The 21,254-nt window shown below is 48.2% G+C and overlaps 1 protein-coding gene across 1 annotated transcript; it reads left to right on the top strand.

Moving 5' to 3' along the window:
* Nucleotides 1-1,255: 1,255 nt before the first annotated feature.
* On the top strand, nucleotides 1,256-16,766 carry CMPK2 (cytidine/uridine monophosphate kinase 2). Its single transcript, XM_075338749.1, has 5 exons — nucleotides 1,256-2,007; nucleotides 4,589-4,700; nucleotides 13,505-13,706; nucleotides 13,792-14,025; nucleotides 16,333-16,766. Exons 1-5 carry the CDS (start codon nucleotides 1,354-1,356, stop codon nucleotides 16,451-16,453), a joined length of 1,323 nt encoding a protein of 440 aa, XP_075194864.1. The 5' UTR covers nucleotides 1,256-1,353; the 3' UTR covers nucleotides 16,454-16,766.
* The last annotated feature ends 4,488 nt before the right edge of the window (nucleotides 16,767-21,254 follow it).

The raw sequence follows: 21,254 nt of genomic DNA, 5'->3' as shown, positions 1-21,254 counted from the left end.
CACAGACGGCTGCGGTAGCTCTCTCGGTAGGTTGATGGTGACTGCCTTTCCCTGCACCTGTGTTGTGTTTACGGTTCCAATGGCTTCCCACCGGTAACCCGCTCCCCAGCTTGGATGGATGCTGAGGGAGCCCCTTTTGCCTGCAGGCTCTGGCCCTGGGAACTGTAGCCTTGGCAGTGACTGTGTTTCCCTTTACGGTGTGAGCTGTTGCCTTCAATCGGGTCTTGACTGCTGGGAAACCCCGGAGGTTCCCTTCGCTAACGGATTTGACCGGATTTACGGCGACTCCTAGCCTGGTCGGGGTCCGTAAGTCCTGCCGAATGGTGCTGGCTTCTCTTTGCTCCCCGATCCGGTACCGTCGGGCCACCGCCCCCGGTCCTTACGGTTCACTCCAATCAGCCTCTCCTGCAGACGGTCACCACCGTCTGCCAACCTTGCTGTTCCGTCCGGGCCACACACCCGGACGCCTTCAGTCTCCTCTGCTACCACTTCACTTCACTCCTCCTCAACTCCTCTCCAAAACTCATCTCTCTCAACTCCTTCCTTTTCCCGCCTCCAGGGCTGTGAACTCCTCGGTGGGTGGGGCCAACCGCCTGGCCCACCCCCTGGTGTGGACATCAGCCCCTGGAGGGAGGCAACAAGGATTTGTGTTTGACTTCGGTGTGCCTGACCGGGGTGTGGGGTGTGTTGTTGTTGTACCTGTGATGTCCTGGCTTGTCCAGGGCGCCACAGGGGCATCATACTGTGTTCTGGGCTTGTCGGGGCATCATACTGTGTGGTGTACTTGTGGGGGCATCATACTGTGTGTGAGGCATTGTTGGGGTCATGAAGGAGACATTGCATTGTGTGGGACCCCTAATAGGCTTCACTAGGAACAATATTTTTGTATGGGTAGATACCGTGGCACTGGATGGAATTGGCTTAGCGCAAGATAAAATTGTCGCGGCGCGCTGTGCGGGATGTGTCCCTCTTTAATTACTTTCAGAACTGTAAGGGATAATTACATATTAGTAAGTGCCATGAAATCATGCCCCAACAGAGCTGTTAAAGTAAACATAAATCCATAAGTGTCATCTCTTCGGGTTGGCGGTGAATGACGGAGAGAACACAATAAGGGATTGTTCGTTGTACTTGGTTTCTTTCCTTTCATCACAAGTATAATCTGCTGTCAGATAACAGCTGCGCACAGAACAGCTCAGCTGGGAAAATGAAAGTCAGCAGCGTGACGTCATCAGTCAGGAAACAGAAACTAGCCAGGAAGCAAACACTGGCTATGGGACATGTGAGTTTCTATTCTCCTTCGTGGTTATAGTTTCTCTTCTTTCAGTGTGACATAAACGCCTCTCATACGTGATGCCAGGCTGGAGAAGACACAGACTTTTCCTTCAGCTTCACTCCTATGTAAGATCTAGGCTTTTCTGCAGTAAAGGAATGGCCAGTTCTTCCACGTCCCGGATATTTGCTGTGGAACCAAACAGATATTCCCCTAATCCCTTTTATTTCCAATCATATGATGACGGATCTCGAGCTGCATCCATGACCCCCAATGACTGGCCAATGTTGGCTCAAGGAGAACTTGCCTTTTCGGTAAGTCTAACTAATGCAGGTAGGGTAAAAGCTGCAAGACTACACAAGTCTTTAGGACTTCAGCTATCTCACCAACTCCGAGGCAGCGAGATCTTAAGACTGGTCTCCTACTGTCCGAAGGACCTTCATGGGTCCCTACAGAAGGGGTTCTTCATCTTGCTCCCTCATGGCTGCCCTGATGGCCAGACCAGACTATGTGATGTCCTCATGGAGTACCGGCATGACGTCCGGCTGTGCAGCTACAGTACAGAAGAACGGAACATCTGGGAAGATATATGGGAACTGAATGGAGAAGCGAAGAAGACGACAAGATCCCAAGTATTAAGAGTGGAGGATCCAATGTCATCTCCATTTGTGGACAGCATTAAAGGTTCTGCTGTGTTCTACTCTCTGGAAGATGCTTGTGACGTCCTAGAAGAGGTGAGAGACATATTCTGCAGATTCTTACATGTTAAATGGTGGTTATTCGGAGATGAGCAGCGCTCCATCAGCACTACTTATCTCTGCCAGTAGAAGGATTCTGTTGTAGATTACTTTTGCAGGAAATCAGCCATTAATTAATTAACTTTTGTATACAAAGAAGTTCTTCAGCAGCTGGAATGTATATTATACAGTCCTGTGTTTCTACTGCTGCAGGACATCATATTCCAGACCTCAGATGCTGCAGAAGGTTATAATACACACCTCAGCTGCTGAAGAACCTCATAACCCACATATCAGCAGCTGCAAGACATCATAATACAAACCTCAGATGCTGCAGAACCTCATAACCCACATATCAGCAGCTGCAAGACATCATAATACAAACCTCAGATGCTGCAGAACCTCATAACCCACATATCAGCAGCTGCAAGACATCATAATACAAACCTCAGATGCTGCAGAACCTCATAACCCACATATCAGCAGCTGCAAGACATCATAATACAAACCTCAGATGCTGCAGAACCTTATAATACACACCTCAGCCACTACAGAACCCCATACAACACATCTCAGCTGCTGCAGTACCTCATAATGTACACTTCAGCTGCTGCAAGACATGATAATGCAGACTTCAGATACTGCAGAAACTTATAATACACTCCTCATCTGCTGCAGAACTTAATACAACACACCTCAGCTGCTGCAGAACCTCATACTACACACCTCAGGTGTGTAAGACCTTGCAATACACACTGCAAATACTGCAGAATGTGGTAATACACACTTCAGCTATATGGCAACATCATAACGCACACCCAAGATAATGCAGAGCATAATAGTGCACACCACAGCTGCGGCAGAACATCATAACACGCTGCTGCAGAACCTCACAATACACTACTTCCCTCCTACAGATGTGTTCGAAAGCTGAATAACATATCACTTAACGTAGGGAACTATGTCTAGATGAAAAAAGGTTTAATCATTATCACAGACAGCGATTCTCTACTGAACGAGCAGTAAGAATATGGATTCTTTATAGTGGGAGAAGTCAGACTGGATTTTTTACAGTACAAGCAGTGAGACTAGAGAACTCTCTGCTATAGGATGTTGTAATGGCTGATTAAATGAACAGGTTCAAGGAGGACCTGGATTTCTTAATTATATTATTGCAGGTTATGTGCATGAGGCTGGTTTCAGACATCCGTGTTTTAGGTACATGTGACATCCGTTTTTAACACAGATGTCACACGTACCCATGTTACCCTATTGTGTACTCACATGTCTGTGTTTTCACACGGACCGTGTGGCCCCGCTATTTCACATGGAGATGTGCCCGTTTTTCTCCGGCAGCACAGGTGTCACATGGACCGCACACTGATGTGATCCGTGTGACATCAGTGTGACACGGACCGGAGAAAACACAGGTTTTTAAATAAAAAGATTTTCTATATTTACCTGTATCCAGCGATGCTGTCTCCGGCTCTGCTGCCTCCCGCTCCTGACCCCCACTCATTATTTTCATTGATTATTCATTGCAGTGTGCAGCTGGGAGCAGGGGCATCGCGGTGACAGCGCTGGAGACAGCACCGCCGAGGACAGCACCGCCGAGGATAGCATCGCTCGGGACATCGCTAGTGACAGGTGAGTATCCTGCCAGCAGTGTGTGTGCAGGGACGTCCAGGAGGTCATCGGATTTCCCAATGAACTCTGATGACCTCCTGATGACACCCCTGCGATAACTGTGAGTGTCACAATGGTGACTTCCAGGGGTTCATAATAATTCATTGGGAACTCCGATGACCCCTTGGATGTCACTGCACAAACTGCTGTATACTCACCTGTCCCCGGCGATGTCCCCGGCGTTGCTGTCCTCGGCGGTGCTGTCCTCGGCGGTGCTGTCCTCGGCGGTGCTGTCCTCGGCAATGCTCTGGCTTCCAAATCCTCTGGCAGTGAATAATCAATGAAAATAATGAGCGGGGGTTAGGAGTGGGAGGCAGCAGAGCAGAAGACAGCATCGCTGGATACAGGTAAATATAGAACATCTTTTCATTGCAGAGACACGTGTTTTACCCGGTTCCTTGTCACACGTATGCAAACATGGATGTCACATGCGACACACGTGTAACACTTATGACACACCTAAGACACACGTGTGACCATAGCCATGCGTGTGACTGGTACCTGATTAAACACGGACGTCTGAAATTGGCCTTCGATTCTGTAGTTGGGCAATGATCCAGGGATCAAGTCTGATTGCCGTATGTGGAGACGGGGACACATTTTTCCCCTAATATGGGTCAATTAACATCAGAAACAAAGGATTTTTTTCCTTCCACTGGATCAACATGTAAAGTTAAAGATCGAATCTGATGGGCTTCTGTCTTCTTTCAAACTTTAAACAATGAAATGGTGCACAGCAATCTATGCCTTGAGAGGTTTTACAGTAGCTGAGGTGTTTAGGTTAAGAACATGTACATTATGCAATAATTTATAAAGAGTTACTCGACCTTTACTGATATTATACACACCAGAGGCGGAACCTATGGACATGTTTCCTTTCTTTCTCATGTAGTGTTCCTTAGTTATCCCTGAAGCTCGGAAGGTTTTGGATTCAGTGGAGCGACCCGGGGTCCTGGATAGAGGACACTTTCCCATCATTGTTATTGAGGGGCTTGATGCCACAGGTAAGAATATTTATTGGTTCCACATCTTCAGTTAGGTGTTTTCAAGTTATAAAACTTTAGGAAGTAAATAGAATTTCAGTGTTTTTCTATTATTATTTATTTCATTCATGCTATGGTTATGTACATGGGAAAAAGATTTAGAAAGGGGCTTACAGAATACAGGATAATGAGGAGGAGATAGTAGGTTGAGGAGTTGCAGCAGCTCTGGAGGTGGTGAGGTGGCAGCTCCGGAGGTGATAACTCCAGAGGTAGAGAGGTTGGCATTTCCGGTGGTGGTGAGGTGGCAGCTCCGGAGGTGGCAGATCCAATGGTGCTGAGGTGGCAGCTCCAGAGATGGTGAGGTGGCAGTGCCGGATGTGATAAGGTGGCAGCTCTCGAAACTCAGGAGGTGATGAGGTAGCAGTGCAGTCATTGCAGGCTGTAAGCTTTGTTAAAGAGATGGGTTTCGTTTTCAAGTTCCACCTGAAAGTTAAGAATGTGGTGGATGATCTGTCTATCTTTCACTGGGAAGGAACAACCATGGGAAGGGTGACTCGCCCACCCCACGGCTATGGGACACTCGATGCCGGGCCGGACTAGACCGGGGTCGTCAGTGGTGGCGGGGCCCGGCTCCGTGGTCCTGGTGGGTGTCAGTTAAATATGGCTGATGACTTGGGAGTAAATAAAGTTTGTGTTTGTGACGCCACCTGTGGTATGCGGCTATTAAGCCGCCGCTGCTGTGTAAGGCCTCCGGGGTGATGATATGGCAGCAATGATGGTACTGCTCCCCACAGGTGGAGCGGTTCCCCGGGGACACTGTTGGTGCTCGTGAGAGTCTATGGTGTAGTGGAAGTTTAAGCAGACGGAAAAACAGAGGCAACACCAAGGGTGCAGTTTCAAGTTGTTTACTCACACATCCTGGTATGCGCACACTGGTGCCCTCAGACGACTGGAACCCACTGTCAGGGACCTCCGCCGTTTCTGGGTGATTCCTGGAGTGAAAACCGGTACCCTTCTCTCTAAGGTGTCCCTGTCTTCAGCTGTCTTCCTAAGCCTAGCTCTTTTAGGATGAACCTGCTCGGCCTCCACTACAGCCTCCAGGCTGGGGGGTCACCTGTCGGATGATTTTCCCCTTTCTAGAGGTTCTGCTGTGGGCTGTGGCCCGGGTAGTTTCCCTGGGCCTCGGTTTTTACTGTTTGGAGATGATTTTGCACTCCTCCGGTTTCTAGGGACCGTCCCCTGTTGCAGCTTGATCCCTCCACCGATGTTCCTGTGGAACAGGCCACCACAGCTCTACAGCTATCCGTGGCCCTGGAATCCCTTCTTTTCTCTGCTTGGTGTCACCTGGACCCTCTGAGTCCCAGGATCTTCACCAGGAAGCGTCTCTTTCTTCTTCTTAGCTCCTGACTGACTAGAGCTGTCTTTCCTTCTCTCCTCCTTGCCTGCCTCCTGCAGACCTCCTCCTCCTTCCCCACTCTCCCTCAGACTACTCAAACTTGACCTTCCTTTCTCTGACTGCTCTCTGGTGGCTCCTCCCACATCCCCAGTTGCTAAGCTGTACCCTATAGGAGCAGGGATGGGTCTTACGGCCCTTCCCAGCATGCAGCATGGGAGGGTTACTGCCACTGTCCCTGGTCCCAGTATGTACCTAACAATGGGTGTTGTGTAGATTTACCAGGGGACCGGTGTTCACTCCTTTCCTCACCCAGAATGGGGCATCACACCGCTGGATGCGGTGCAATGTCGTGTGGCGACGGAAGTGTGGCGCCCCTGAGGCTTCCGTCGCCACAGGTCATTGCACCCCATCAGCGGTGTGATGCCCCATTCTGGGTGAGGAAGGGAGTGAACACCGGTCTCCTGGTAAATCCACACTAAACCCATTGCTAGGAACACACTGGGACAAGGGATAGTGGCAGTAACCCTCCCATGCTGCATGCTGGGAGGGGTCGTAAGACCCATCCCTGCTCCCATAGGGTGGTAGCTTAGCAACCGGGGGGTGGGGAGAGCCAGCCGAGTGTAGAGCAGAGAGGAAGGTCAGAGTTTCAGTCTACCTCGGGGAGGGAGAGTGTGAGGAGCCAGCATGTAGTTGGGGAAGAAGAACGAGAGAAAGGAGGGAGGAGGAGGCCTGCTGGAGGCAGGCAAGGAGGAAAGAAAGAAAGAAAGAAAGAAAGAAAGAAAGAAAGAAAGAAGGAAAGAAAGCTCCAAGTCAGTCAGGAGCAGAGAAACAGAAGGAGACGCTTCCTGGTGAAGATCCTGGGACCCAGAGGTCCAGGTGACACCACGTAGGAGACAGAAGGAGTCGCAGGGCCACGGGTAGTCTGTATAGCTGTCGGGGCAGTTTAGAGCTACGGTGGCCTGTTCCACAGTAACATCGGTGGAGGGATCAAGCTGCGACAGGGGACGGTCCCTAGAGACTGGAGGAGTGCAAAGATCATCTCCAAACAGTAAAAACCGAGGCCCAGGGAACGTTGTAGACTCCCAGGGCCAGAACCCATAGCAGAACTTCCAGAAAAGGGGTAATCAGCCGACAGGTGACCCCCCCAGCCTGGAGGCTGTAGTGGAGGCCAAGCCAGGTTCATCCTATCAAAGGCAAGGCTAAGGAAGACAGCAGAAGAAAGAGACACTAAGAGAAGGGTACCGGCTTTCACTCTCAGAATCACCCAGAAACGGCGGAGGTCCCTGACAGTGGTCCCAGCAGTCCAAGGGTCCCTACAGCACTGTGACAAGAAGTGTGAGTAAAGAACTTGAACTGCACCCTTGAAGTGGTCTCTGTTATTTCAGCTGCATAGACATTCACAAGCACCAACTGTGCCCCGGGCATTGCTCCACCTGTGGGGAGCAGTACCACCATTGCTGCCATAACATCATCCCGGAGGCCTCACACAGCAGCGGCGGCTTAGTAGCCGCATACCACAGGTGGCGTCACGAACACAAACTTTATTCATCAAGCCACATATTCCACTGACACCCACCAGGGCCACGGAGCAGGGCCCAGCCACCACTGACTACCACCGGACTAGTTCGGCCTGGCACTGGGTGTCCCATAGCCCTGGGGTGGGCGAGTCAGAAGCCTCAGGGGCGCCACACTCCCCCACAGAGAATCCCAGCACGTCCTCGGGCTGAAAAACAACAAGAAATGTGGAAAGAAAACTGCAAAACATTTTTGGTATGCATACATAAAACAGTAAACTTTTCTTCCCTTTATGGGAGGCACAGATACTTGAACGTTGCAAAACTTTCTTACAAAGAAACTCTATATGTGCACTTCCAGTCCATTGCACGGTTTGGGCACTTCCCCCATAATTCTGGTAGGGGGCACAACAGGTGCAACTATTTACATCTTGGCTACAACAAGTCCAGTAGCCTGGCAGTTCGTTCAGCTTTCTTAAGCTACAAAAGGGCAATGACAAAACCAGCCACTAAGTCCAGTGGCCTGGTTACACAGGACACATTTATACATTCACAGTCACCGGGGACGACATTCCAGTCCAGTGGCCCGGTAACACATAAACAAAGGGGGGTGACTTCTTCAAAAAGCACATTAGGGCAATAAGGCAGGAAAGGGTGTCATCTTCAAAAAGCACATTAGGGAAAAACAAAAGGGACATCTTCACAAAGTGGTGAGGGGCAGACAGGGGCTATATACAGTTCAGCATCATTTCTTCACTCTTCATTCGCGGGGATAGATCCTAGGATCCCACTCCGGCATTGCTCCGGGCAACAGGTATGCTGAGGAAATCATAGTCTGGGTCCCCTGGGCGCTGGTCACTGACCTACTGCGGGTCTTTGCAGCCTGGGTAAGAGTGGGGCTGCTTGCAGGCACAACACGGCGTTCTTGCAGGGGACTGCTTGTTTGCAGGGGGCTGCTGGCTTGCATGGGACTGCTGTGGTCTTTGGGGTCGCGCTTTGGCAGGGCCCTGGGCAGCATATAAGCCATGGAGATCTTGGTCTGCGTCTCCTGCGTGGCTTTAGCAGGGCTGCTGCATATTTCTGCGGCCTGAGCCTGCTTTGAGGTAGTGCTGCTGGCGGGGGCGGTACTGCACGCTGGCATAGTGCGGCGCCACTCCGGTTCTTCTGGGGCTGCCTCTTCCCGCAGGATGTGGACATTCAGAGCGTACCAGCCACGGCTCCCCATCAGCCTGGTGTACTCCACGGTGTCACCAGGCTTAGCATCACGTTCTGGGTGGCCTCTGGGCAGGTGCTCCTCTATATCACGGCGGGCAACAAAGACATCCTTGCCCAGTCCGGGCTCTCTGATAAAGCCCCAGCCGTCTTTCTGCCGGAAGTCTATTACTTGGCCCCTTCTCACTGGGCCCTGAGATCCCTTGAGGGCCTTTCGGATCTGCTCTTTGGAGGCCAGGTTGGACGCCTCCTTGGCCCTCCGCTTCTCCTCCCGGGCCTTCCGCTCCCGCTGGTACTCCTCCACCATTTTCTGGCAGGACAGTTCATTTGCCAGGGGAGTCTCTTTGGGGCGCAGTGGCTGCTGCAGTCTCCCCCTCTCAATGGGCGCTGCGTCCCAGTTCACTCCCGGTGATGTTGCTCCCAGGAGGCTAACAGGGGGACTTGGAAGGGGGCCCACTAACTGTTCGGGGTCCACCCCACCCCAGGCGCCATCTTCGGGGGTCTCTGGCAGGCCTCTGGTACCCCCCCGGGCGTCAGCGGGGCTGGCGGGCCAAGCTAGCGGAACGGTGAAGGGCCGGGGCGGTGGCGCTTGGTAGGGCCGTGGGTCCGGACGGGTCGGGGTTATAAATAGCTCACCCGGACGCTGTACGGCTGCCTCCATCCTGTGGCCCACGTTCTCTGGCGCTATCGGGTTTTCTCTCCGCCGGTCCACCTCCATCTGCATGCTGCTCAGCCTCCGGGCCAGGATCCGCATCTCCTCCCGAAGCAGGTCCAGCTCAGGATCCATCTTCCCAGTCCCTGGTGCGCACTTCTGCAGCCTCTCTGCCATGCTGCCGACCTGGGGAACGCTTGCTGGTACACTGCTCGGGTGCTCGACCACGCCACTCTGCTGCACCCTTTCCCTTCTCGGAGGAGGGGCCGGAGGCTGCACTAGCATCTGGCGCCAGACTGGCGCCCAGCCCATCACGGCCGGCACCGCTCCGCTTGCGATGAGGTACATTTTGGCTCTTGTCTGGTCTGGCATCTAGACTCTTGCTGCCAGCCAGCCAGCTTTTCTAGTCGCCATCTCTTCTTCCGCTCTCCATAGCGGGCACCGCTTCGCGCTCTTTTTCTTAGACAAGGGGGTGGGGCTTCTTTTCGCGCCCTTTCTGCTGGCACGCCCCCCCTTCTTCCTGCGCTCAGTGGCTTCAATGGCGGCAGTTTCTCACTATTACACAGTCTTTTAAGCACAATTCTTCAGGCGCACAGTACCCGGTGGGATCGGGCACGAAATCCTGTTTGTGACGCCAAAAATTGACTCGCCCACCCCAGGGCTATGGGACACCCGATGCCGGGCCGGACTAGTCCGGGGTCGTCAGTGGTGGCGGGGCCCGGCTCCGTGGCCCTGGTGGGTGTCAGTTAAATATGGCTGATGACTTGGGAGTAAATAAAGTTTGTGTTTGTGACGCCACCTGTGGTATGCGGCTATTAAGCCGCCGCTGCTGTGTAAGGCCTCCGGGATGATGATATGGCAGCAATGATGGTACTGCTCCCCACAGGTGGAGCGGTTCCCCGGGGACACTGTTGGTGCTCGTGAGAGTCTATGGTGTAGTGGAAGTTTAAGCAGACGGAATAACAGAGGCAACACCAAGGGTGCAGTTTCAAGTTGTTTACTCACACATCCTGGTATGCGCACACTGGTGCCCTCAGACGACTGGAACCCACTGTCAGGGACCTCCGCCGTTTCTGGGTGATTCCTGGAGTGAAAACCGGTACCCTTCTCTCTAAGGTGTCCCTGTCTTCAGCTGTCTTCCTAAGCCTAGCTCTTTTAGGATGAACCTGCTCGGCCTCCACTACAGCCTCCAGGCTGGGGGGTCACCTGTCGGATGATTGTCCCCTTTCTAGAGGTTCTCCTGTGGGCTGTGGCCCGGGTAGTTTACAACTTTCCCTGGGCCTCAGTTTTTACTGTTTGGAGATGATTTTGCACTCCTCCGGTTTCTAGGGACCGTCCCCTGTTGCAGCTTGATCCCTCCACCGATGTTCCTGTGTTACAGGCCACCACAGCTCTACAGCAATCCATGGCCCTGGAATCCCTTCTTTTCTCTGCTTGGTGTCACCTGGACCCTCTGAGTCCCAGGATCTTCACCAGGAAGCGTCTCTTTCTTCTTCTTAGCTCCTGACTGACTAGAGCTGTCTTTCCTTCTCTCCTCCTTGCCTGCCTCCTGCAGACCTCCTCCTCCTTCCCCACTCTCTCTCAGACTACTCAAACTTGACCTTCCTTTCTCTGACTGCTCTCTGGTGGCTCCTCCCACCTCCCCAGTTGCTAAGCTGTACCCTATAGGAGCAGGGATGGGTCTTACGGCCCCTCCCAGCATGCAGCATGGGAGGGTTACTGCCACTGTCCCTGGTCCCAGTATGTACCTAACAATTGGTGTTGTGTAGATTTACCAGGGGACCGGTGTTCACTCCTTTCCTCACCCAGAATGGGGCATCACACCGCTGGATGGGGTGCAATGTCCTGTGGCGACGGAAGCCTCAGGGGCACCACAAGGGCAGTCTCCAGTCAAGAAGACCACCTATGCCAAACATGGTATCCATCCACAGACAGCTGTTTCGGGGTACCCTTCGGGGTTCCTTCCCGGTGAAAGACCTGGCTTGTTTCCTGCCAGCGTTGAGAAACATTTGATGGTGTGTCCGCGGCATTCTTGCCTTGCATATTTTCCCAGGGGGCCTTGTTCTAGTATCACTGCGTTGAGAAACACGTGATGGTGTCTCCGTGGTGTTGAAAAGTTGATCTCCCCAAGGTCAACCATCCTTACCTATGTAGTCTTCTACTAGGCATTGCTCCCACTAGCCAGTTTCCTACTCCACACTGATGAGGGGCAAATACCCCGAAACAGCTGTCTGTGGATGGATACCATATTTGGCATAGGTGGTCTCCTTGACTGGAGACTGCCCTTCCTGTGGTTGTTCCTTCCTGGTGAAAGACCTGGCTTGTTTCCTGCCAGCGTTGAGAAACATGTGATGGTGTCTCTGCAGCATTCTTGTTTTGTTAAACACAAACTGAAACCTGACTCCTCTCTACTTCCTTAGCTCCTCTTGCCCCCTCCCTTTTTCCTGGGGAGGGGGTGAGTAGGGCCTGATTGGCTGGTGTGCATCTGTGTGGCGATTGTGTAGCTGTCAGGGAGAATTAACTCTTTCTGTGACTATCTGGTTTTGCCAGGGCATCACACTCTTATATGCAATATTCTGGAATGCTTTATATAATGGCTTACTGGTGCTGGCTGCAGCTTATAAGGGAAAGTCATGGTGACAGGTTCCTTTCAAGATCATGTGAACATGTTGAGTATTTGGAGAGTTGTTTACCTCATTATTTGTAAGTAAAAACCAGGAGTGGAACAATCAGAGGAAAAGTATAATAGAATCACGTCTCACGTCACCACTTCTGCATTTTTTAACCACTCCTGGTTTTGGCTTATAATTACACGGGTAAAATACTCACTAAATACTACACAAAATTGTGTGTGTCGAGTGGCGCAGGCGGTAGTTGTGGGCAGGGGATTGACTCAGGACATTCTGTCACACTACGTGAAGCACCTGGTCATTGCTGGGTGTGTGGATTTTGCTGTGGGGGCTGGGAATCCCTTCAGGCCACATACTGCCACTGCTGTCAGCTATCCAGGACCAGATGATGATTCACACTGTCATGGAGACCATCAGTACACTTTAAACCACAACTCTTTACTGTATGGTTGATTTTCCTTCACAACTTTACACTTCAAATGGCGGCAACATATCTACCAGAAGGTTACAGTTTTGCACAACATTATCAGACACAGTCTAACTTCCCTCTGGGTTATGCCCAAGGTAACAGGGCAAATGAGTCCCAGTACAACCCAGTTCCGCCTACAGCACACACTGTGACTCACCTTCCTTTCCTGCAGTCCCAAGTCCAGTCTCCTTAGGGTACCAAAAAGACTGGAATAAAGCTTTGCACTGCCGGATCTCTAGCGGGAAACCGCTTGTTCAGAAGACTGTGATCACTCACCAGTTAAGGTTAACCTGGTACCTTGACTGTTAAGGGGCCTGGCCACTAGAGTCCAACAGCAGTAAAAGTCACCCGGTACCTTGTCAGTTTAAGGAGCTTGGTTGCTAGCGTTCTGTTGTCTGGCTCCTGTCGGGTAGGGCCACACTGTTTGATGATCAGTCTCTTATTACAATGCTGTTCTTACGCTGTGTCTCTGGCCACTCTCAAGGTTCATGCTATCTTGCCTTCTGACTCCTGCTCTCCATTGCCACTTACCACTTACTGTATGCGACCCTCACCACCGGCCGACTATATGCCTGTCTCATATGTTCACTAGGCCTTCACTAACTGTTTCTAGAATGAACTGTCACTTTCCCTGTCAGCTGACTCCTCCCAGGGTGGGATAGTCTCAACACTTGACTATTTCTGTCCCTGCTATTTGTCGCTGGGCACATTAACCTTTCACATGGTTTTATGCAAGCAATATCAACAGTGCTACATCTTATACATTACTACACATAGTTTATGTGGTATTTACAAAAGATGCAAGAAATTATTCACATTTTCCTTCAGAGGTAGGAAAGTGACCACGATTTTTCATCACTCTTACATAGGAATGTGGCCTTAGTTTGATGTCTTGAATTTTGGTCTCTGATTAATTATTAGAACCTAAAATTAGTATGTTATTTCTTTATAGGAAAATCCACACTGACGGAGTCTCTTAAGAGTCGCCTGAATGCATCATTACTTAAATCCCCCCCTGATTCCATCAGCCAATGGAGGACAATCTTCGATTCAGAGTCATCGCTGATAAAAAGAGCCTATTACGCCATAGGCAATTACATTGGAGCAGCGGAAATAGCAAAAGTATCAAAAACGTCCCCAGTTATTGTGGACAGGTGAGTGTAAGATGGCATTCAGATTTTTTACATAACTCTCATAAGTAAAACTTTAGTAAATATAGTGTGTGATTGTTTTTTATAGGTTCTGGCACAGTACAGCTGCCTATGCTATCGCCACCGAGGTGGGAGGTGGTATCCACAACTTGCCAGATCCCCACCATGATGTCTACCATTGGCCACAGGATCTTCTTCAGCCTGACCTTGTTATTCTGCTGACAGTTTGTGATGAGGAGAGAATCCGTCGTATCCGTAAACGAGGACTTGAGGAAACGAAGGAAGAGAAGGAACTAGAAGATAACAGCATGTTCAGACAAAAGTAGGTGCCCTCCTTACCCGATGATATTAAAGGACTATCTGCAATCCCCATTGTTACCAGATGTAATGTAATCTTCATATTTAGAAGGTACACCTCATACCCTATACCTTAGAGCAGGGTTCCCCAACTCCAGTCCTCAAGGCCCACCAACAGTGCATGTTTTCAGGATTTCCTTAGCATTGCAGTGATGTTGGAACCAGCACCTGGGCAGGTAATTACATTAACACCTGTGCAATACTAAGGAAATCCCAAAACCTACACTGTTGGTGGGCCTTGAGGACTGGAGTTGGGGACCTCTGCCTTAGAGGACCCAAAACACTCCCTGTGATCTACATTGTAACATAGTTGTGTAGTTATAGAGGGTGTACAGAAAACAGTTGCACCTGGCCTTAGTACTGAAGGGCAACAAAGATCCCTAGACACATAAGAAGACACAAGTGCAGGTTCTGTTACAGATTTTGGATTGGGGCTCAAAAGCTTCAAGTTACTCCTCTGGTTCCTTTAGCAGTGAGTCTGTGGTTAGCCAGAAACCTGTCAGTAAAGGGACCCTGTCATGTCCTCCAAGTCTCCCAAACCACCTCCATGAAGTTACTTAACTTTCTTGATGTCAAAGATGAACATTCATAACTCTCATTATACTAATTTGCTGGGACTTATCAGGTGAGGTGTGACTTTCCCCAGATTACTATTTGGGGTAGGGTGCTACTGTAGTGATACCCCTTTATTGTGATTGACATTTTCTTCATTGTCCTTTAATCTCTTCAGTACAGGATGTTGCACTCATTCCGAATTGGAAGCAGGAACAGTCTAGGGGAAGCAACAGCCGTCTCTACTAGAAACCCCGATTCCCTAAAGATGTACATTCACTGACCCTGTCTTTCATAGATTGGGGTCTGTCATAGCCTTTAGTAAAGGAAACCTGTCAGGTCCCATTGTGTTGTAACCTACAAGCAGGGTGATATGTGGCCTAGAAACCCCTCCCTATCCATCCCTGTGTTGTAATATTGTGTAATATGAATGTATTACTTACATGTTCCCTATGTAACTGATCAGAGGCTCTAGTCCCCTGGGCGTCGCATCACCCCGTGGGTGATTGCATGTTTTCTGTGGTATCACACCCCTGTGGGCGTGATACCATGGATTTACATGAGGGACGTCACCGTCAGCACCTTGATATCCCGGGCATGCGCGCTTGCTATTAGCGCAGCCCTGTTATCCAGGTGTTTACCTGCCGGCTTCAGACGCGCTCTGCACATGGTCGGAACCGCAGGAGTCATGAGCATGTGCATGTGCGGTGATGTCACCGTGAGCTCCTTGAGATTCCGCGCGTGCACACTTGCCATTCCTGCAGCCTTGTGATCTGGGTGCTTGCTTGTTGGCTTCAGATGCGCACTGTACATGCTCAGAAGACTCCTGCGGTTCCGACCATGTGCAGAGCGCGTCTGAAGCCGGCAAGTAAACACCTGGATAACAGGGCTGCGGTAATGGCAAGCGCACCCGCCCGGGATATCAAGGTGCTGACGGTGACGTCCCTCATGTAAATTCATGGTATCATGCCCCCAGGGGCGTGATACCACAGAAAGCATGGAAATGCCCATGGGGCGATGCGAAAAAAAGTAACACCACAAATTCCACCATGTTATTTGGCAGCATAATAAATGTCCATTCTTGCCTACTCTCTTGAAACGTATGGGAGGTTCTTAGAAGAAGGGAGTTAATAAATCTCCCAGCTTGGCGCTGACACCCCACTTCCCCGTAACATCTTCTTAAGTAGCCTTTCTGGAATGTTTCTTGTCCACCATGGGATGGAGCCCCCCAAAGAATGCGTCAAAATGTCAAAAACTGGTGTCCCACTCTTACTAATTTTGTGAAAGGTCAGTTCTAAAACCTGTAATGTATGATATCGTCCAATAGCCAAACACAGCTAGGTTTGCTAATTTCTGCTGCTAAACTGTTCAAAATCTACATAAGGTAACAAAATAACAACAAACAAAAGTAAATTCTAACTAGGAGGGCAACTTTTCTGGATTCCTTAGGGTATGTGCCCACAATCAGGACTCCAGCGTCCTGGATGCAGCGGGTCTTAACCCGCGGGGCCACGAGTCTCCTCCGCAGGAGACCGCAGGAGACCGCAGATGCTTGTACTCACTATCAGGGTTCAGTGCGCTGCAGTCTCTTGCTTGTGTTCTCCCTACGGAGGGCGCATGCAAATCCGAGTCTCGTAATATTTTGGCCATCTGACTAAATCCATCCAATATCAGGTGGGTCTCCATCAAATTCTCACCATTTCAACTGTTTCTGTTCTAGAGTGGAAGAAGTGTACAAGAGGATGGAGAACCCCAGATGTGTTATCATTGATGCCAGCCCCTCCATGGAGACGGTTTTACAGGAGGCGCTATCTGCTATAAAGAAACACTGTGACATCTAATTTTGAATGAATGCTGAAGATATACTATTGTAAATATATATACTGATGGACACTTTTTGTTGTAATGTTTTTAGATTCTTATATTATTATTGTATTTTCTTTACATGTTTAGGGATCAGATTAATTTGCTATATTAGCAGTTTCAGAGATTTCCTTTACAGTCACTACCTTGACTTAAAAACCCATAACAAATATTAAAAGGGACTATGGACTTGTACGGTGTAGGTGGCATGCTCACTGTTATGTGCATAAATTACGGGGAGGAGGAGCTATTCTCATCACCTATTGTCAGTGGTGCACTGAGGTGTCATTTACATCCTCTTTTATAATAAAGAATTTGCTTTTATTGTTACTCTGTCCTGTAATGGCAATATGATGATGCAGACCTATGAAAATGCAGCCAGACTTTTGAAAAGTTCAGTTTGGGAAACCCAATGGAAGTCACTAATTGGGCAGTTCCGGTCTCCACCCACATACAGCTATCCATAAACAGATCACTTCCAGGAGCGGTTGGGCGTTTTTTTTTTCCGTTTTTCCCTTTTTTTCTTGTACACACTACATCCAATCATGTTGTTGTTACCCGCAGTGTGAACAATCAAACACTGCAAGCAGCATGCACTTGCCTAAGCAGAAAGCAAACCTGAGCACAGCAATACTCACGCGAGTGGTTTGCATATGTGAAGCATCCTATCTCCGAACTCAACCTTGCACGATTGTTTTTTGGGGTATTTTATTTACTGTGTTCACTATATGGTAAAACTGATGTGTCGCTGTAATGCCTCAGGTCACTATGAGTTCATAGACACCAAACATGTATAGGTTTAGTTTTATCTAAGGGGTTAAAGAAAAACCTCAGAAGTTTGTCCAAAAAAAGTGGCACACTATTTGTGCCATTTTCTGCGACTCATAGCGTTCTCATTTTTTGGGATATGCAGCTCAGTGATGGCTTTTGTTTTGTGTCTCGAGCTGACCTTTTTTAATGGCATCATTTTTGCGCAGATGCTATGTTTTGTTCGCCTGTTATTGCATTTTGTGCAAAATTTGCGCCAACCAAAAAATGTAATTTTGGCATTTGAAATTTTTTGCCGCTACACCGTTTACCAATCAGATTAATTGATCTTATATTTTGATAGATCGGACATTTCTGAATATACACAAATATGTGTATTATTATTTTAACTTTAATTTTCAATAGAGCAAATTGGGGGGTGATTTGAACTTTCAAGTTTTTTTAAATTTTTTTAAAAACATTTTTTACTTTTTTTTTTATTTTACTAGTTCCCCTAGGAAACTATAAGGATCAGCAGTTTGATCGCTGATTCATTTCTGCTGATCAGAGCTGAACAGCACTGATCAGCAGAAATGCAGCTTTCCTGTTAGAGCCGCTGCTCTGCCGACTGTAACAGAAACTACATCATGATAGCGACAGGAGTCATCACACGACCCATCGCTACCATGGCAACTATCCGCTCCTTGTAATCATGTCATGGGGCCTTCGATGGATCTGGGGAAAGGCAATTTACCCACCCCAGCCATTTAAATTGCGCTCTCACATGTTTACAGCAGGATCCAAGAGGTTAGTTAACAGGCGGATCCACCCATGTCTGCTGTTCAAACCAGCAGACGTGCAGGGATCACCGCCGGCACACCGCAGCAGCTGTTGGTGATTACCCCTTCATGATTTAGGACATACCAGTACATCCTTGGTTGTGAAGGGGTTAAAAAAGTTGTAGGCCTTAATTTAGAAATCATGCATGTAAAAAAATTAGCCTAGAAAAATGGATGGTTCTACAGTGAAACATGATGATTGCAATGTCCTTGTGTGGGGCTGCATGAGTGCTGAGAGTGTCGGAGAGCTACATTTCATTGATGGTTTCATGAATCTGCAAGTGTACTGCTCTATCTTGAAAGAAAAGATGCCACCATGACTCTGTGCCCTTGGTACACGTGCACTTTTCCAATAGGACATCAAAATTCATGTCTGTTGCTTTTCTGAAGAATAGGATGGATGAAAGTGCTTCAGTGGCCAAGTGTCTCCTGATCTGAACCCAACCGAGATACCTATGAGGAATTTTGAAGAGACAAGCTCAACATCACTCTCCATCCAACATCTAGGGTCTAATAGAAGATGTTCTTGAAGAATGGAAAAAGATAGATTATGTCACTAACTTGTTCATTCTATGCCTAGAAGACTTGATGCTGTCCTTAAAAATCATGGTGGTCATACAGAATACTAGATGTAATAGTTTTTGATGTGAGATGTACTTATTTTTGCAGCAACTAATTTAAGTAAAACTGAAGATTTTGTAATGAAAGTTATATAATGAACCTTACTTTCATATTATGGGTTAAAAATTGTTCTCTAAAACTCAGTCTTGTCAAAATTTTAAAAAATATTCTTTTGCTCAGCAAGGTAGTGTTTAAAATCTTACTTTTCAAATATTTTGTACTCTTTAATATTGAGCACTGTACTTACATACTTCATTTCATCATACTAGCTAGTATGCAGCAATCCAGGGTGCTGAATCAGCTGCCCACCCAAACTTAATTTTTTCAAACTGAAGACTAAAGGCGGCGTTACACGGTATGATATATTGTGCGATCGCATGAGAGATCACATCCGCCCCTGTCGTTTGTGTGTCATGGGCAATTCGTTGCCCGTGGGGCACAAAGTCGTTAACCCCGTCACACGTACTTACCTCCCTAACGACATCGCTGTGGGCGGCGAACATCCTCTTCCTGAAGGGGGAGGGACGTTCGGCGTCACAGCGACGTCACACAGCGGCCGCCCATTAGAAGTGGAGGGGCGGAGATGAGCGGCCGTAACATCCCGCCCACCTCCTTCCTTCCTCATTGTAGGCGGGACGCAGGTAAGCTGTGTTCGTCATTCCCGGGGTGTCACACATAGCGATGTGTGCTGCCTCAGGAACGAAGAACAACCGGCGCGCATAAGGAGGAACGACATTATGAAAATGAATGACATTTCAACGAGCAATGATAAGGTGAGTATTTTTGCTCGTTAACAGTCGTTCGGAGCTGTCACACGCTACGACATCTCTAACGATGCCGGATGTGCATCATGAATTCCGTGACCCCGCCGACATATCCTTAGATATATCGTAGCATGTGACGCCGGTTTAAATCATCCCTTTTGCACTATAACTCACACACTGTCTACCCTTATGAACCTTTACTGCCACAGTGTTCTCCCTTATTAACTATAATCACCACACCATTCTACCTAATGGACTACAATTTCCACACCATATGGCATAATGAACTATTACTGCCACTCCATCCTTCCTTATGTATTATACTCACCACACTGTCCCCCCTTATGAATTACAATTGCTTTTTGCCTGCTACTAATAAATATTCCAAGTGAAAATGAGTCAATTTCCGCCTACCATAGCCATGTGATCCAAACCACCTAGGGTGCACGGATGAAGAAAAGGGGCGGTCCACCCCTGCAGAAGTCCATCTAAATAAGGGTAAGTGGTAATCCAGCACCCGTAGTCCAGTCTTCAGTGAAAATTAAGAAATCCTTTATTAACTAAACATGTTAAAAACATACATGTTTAAAATCAGAACAGCCTTACGCGTTTCAGTTCATAAGACCCTTACTCATAGACCCCACACTGTCTTACCTTATGACTGTAACCACCACACCATCCCCTTTTGTGAAATATAACTGCCAAACTGTGAACTTCTATAGAATATCTCCTCCACATGTTCCTTCCTTATGAACAATAACTGCCATTGTGCCCGCTCTTATGAATTATGGCCTATACTCTGTCACCCCTCCATTAATTTCCATCATAATGTCCCTCTAGCCACACTAACCCTCAATGCTAGTCACGCTCAATTCTGTTCACAGTGTTCCCATTACGCTGCTCCTTCTTCATAATGTGCCCCTTTTTCTCACTTCCCCCTCCACACAGCTACTATTCTATACTGTGTGATAACACTGCTCCTTCCACTTTATAGTGTATGGCTTCTAGTAATAATCCCTTAAAACTTTGACTCTACTAAGGAGTGCTCTCTACATCCTAAGACTTTGCCACCTAAGCGGTGCTTTAGTGTTGTCTGAGATGATGTCATCACAGTGATGATGAGATGATGTCATCACAGTGATGATGAGATGATGTCATCACAGTGATGATGAGATGATGTCATCACAGTGATGATGAGATGATGTCATCACAGTGATGATGAGATGATGTCATCATAACGCTGAACGTCGGGACAGGTAGCAGATAAGTGCTCTTTTTCCCTTGTAGTGTTGGCCCTCATATCTTCAATTGTGTCTGAAAGGCATGAATACAGTGGAATTCAGAGAACTCTATCCACATCCTGGACTCTACCAGTTCATCAAACCAGCTGTTATTTTAACTACTGTTTCTCATGTACCACAAAGAACTGACTGAATCCCAGTACTACTTGAATATAATCTAAACCTTTTAAATATTTTAATATAAACCTGTTATAATTGGACCTTTTAAGATTCTTGTTGTTCAACAATAGTCTAATTTATATACAGCGGGGGAAATAAATATTGAATGTGTCACTAATTTTCTTATTAAATATATTGCTAAATGTGCTGTTGACATGAATTCCGCACCTGATATCGATAACAACCCATGCAATCAACACAGCCAATGAAATAAAACCATAGATGCCCATAAATTAAGTTATGTGTATTAAGGAGAAATGACACAAGGAAAAACTATTGAACACAAGAAAAAGAAAGGTGCAAAAAAGCCATGGAAAGTCATGATATCATCAGAAACCTATCAATAAT

Source organism: Anomaloglossus baeobatrachus, chromosome 3 (assembly GCF_048569485.1).
Source record: "Anomaloglossus baeobatrachus isolate aAnoBae1 chromosome 3, aAnoBae1.hap1, whole genome shotgun sequence".
Classification (NCBI taxonomy): Eukaryota; Metazoa; Chordata; class Amphibia; order Anura; family Aromobatidae; genus Anomaloglossus; species Anomaloglossus baeobatrachus.
Note: the sequence above shows the minus strand (reverse complement) of the source record. Positions and strands in the feature narration are given on the sequence as shown.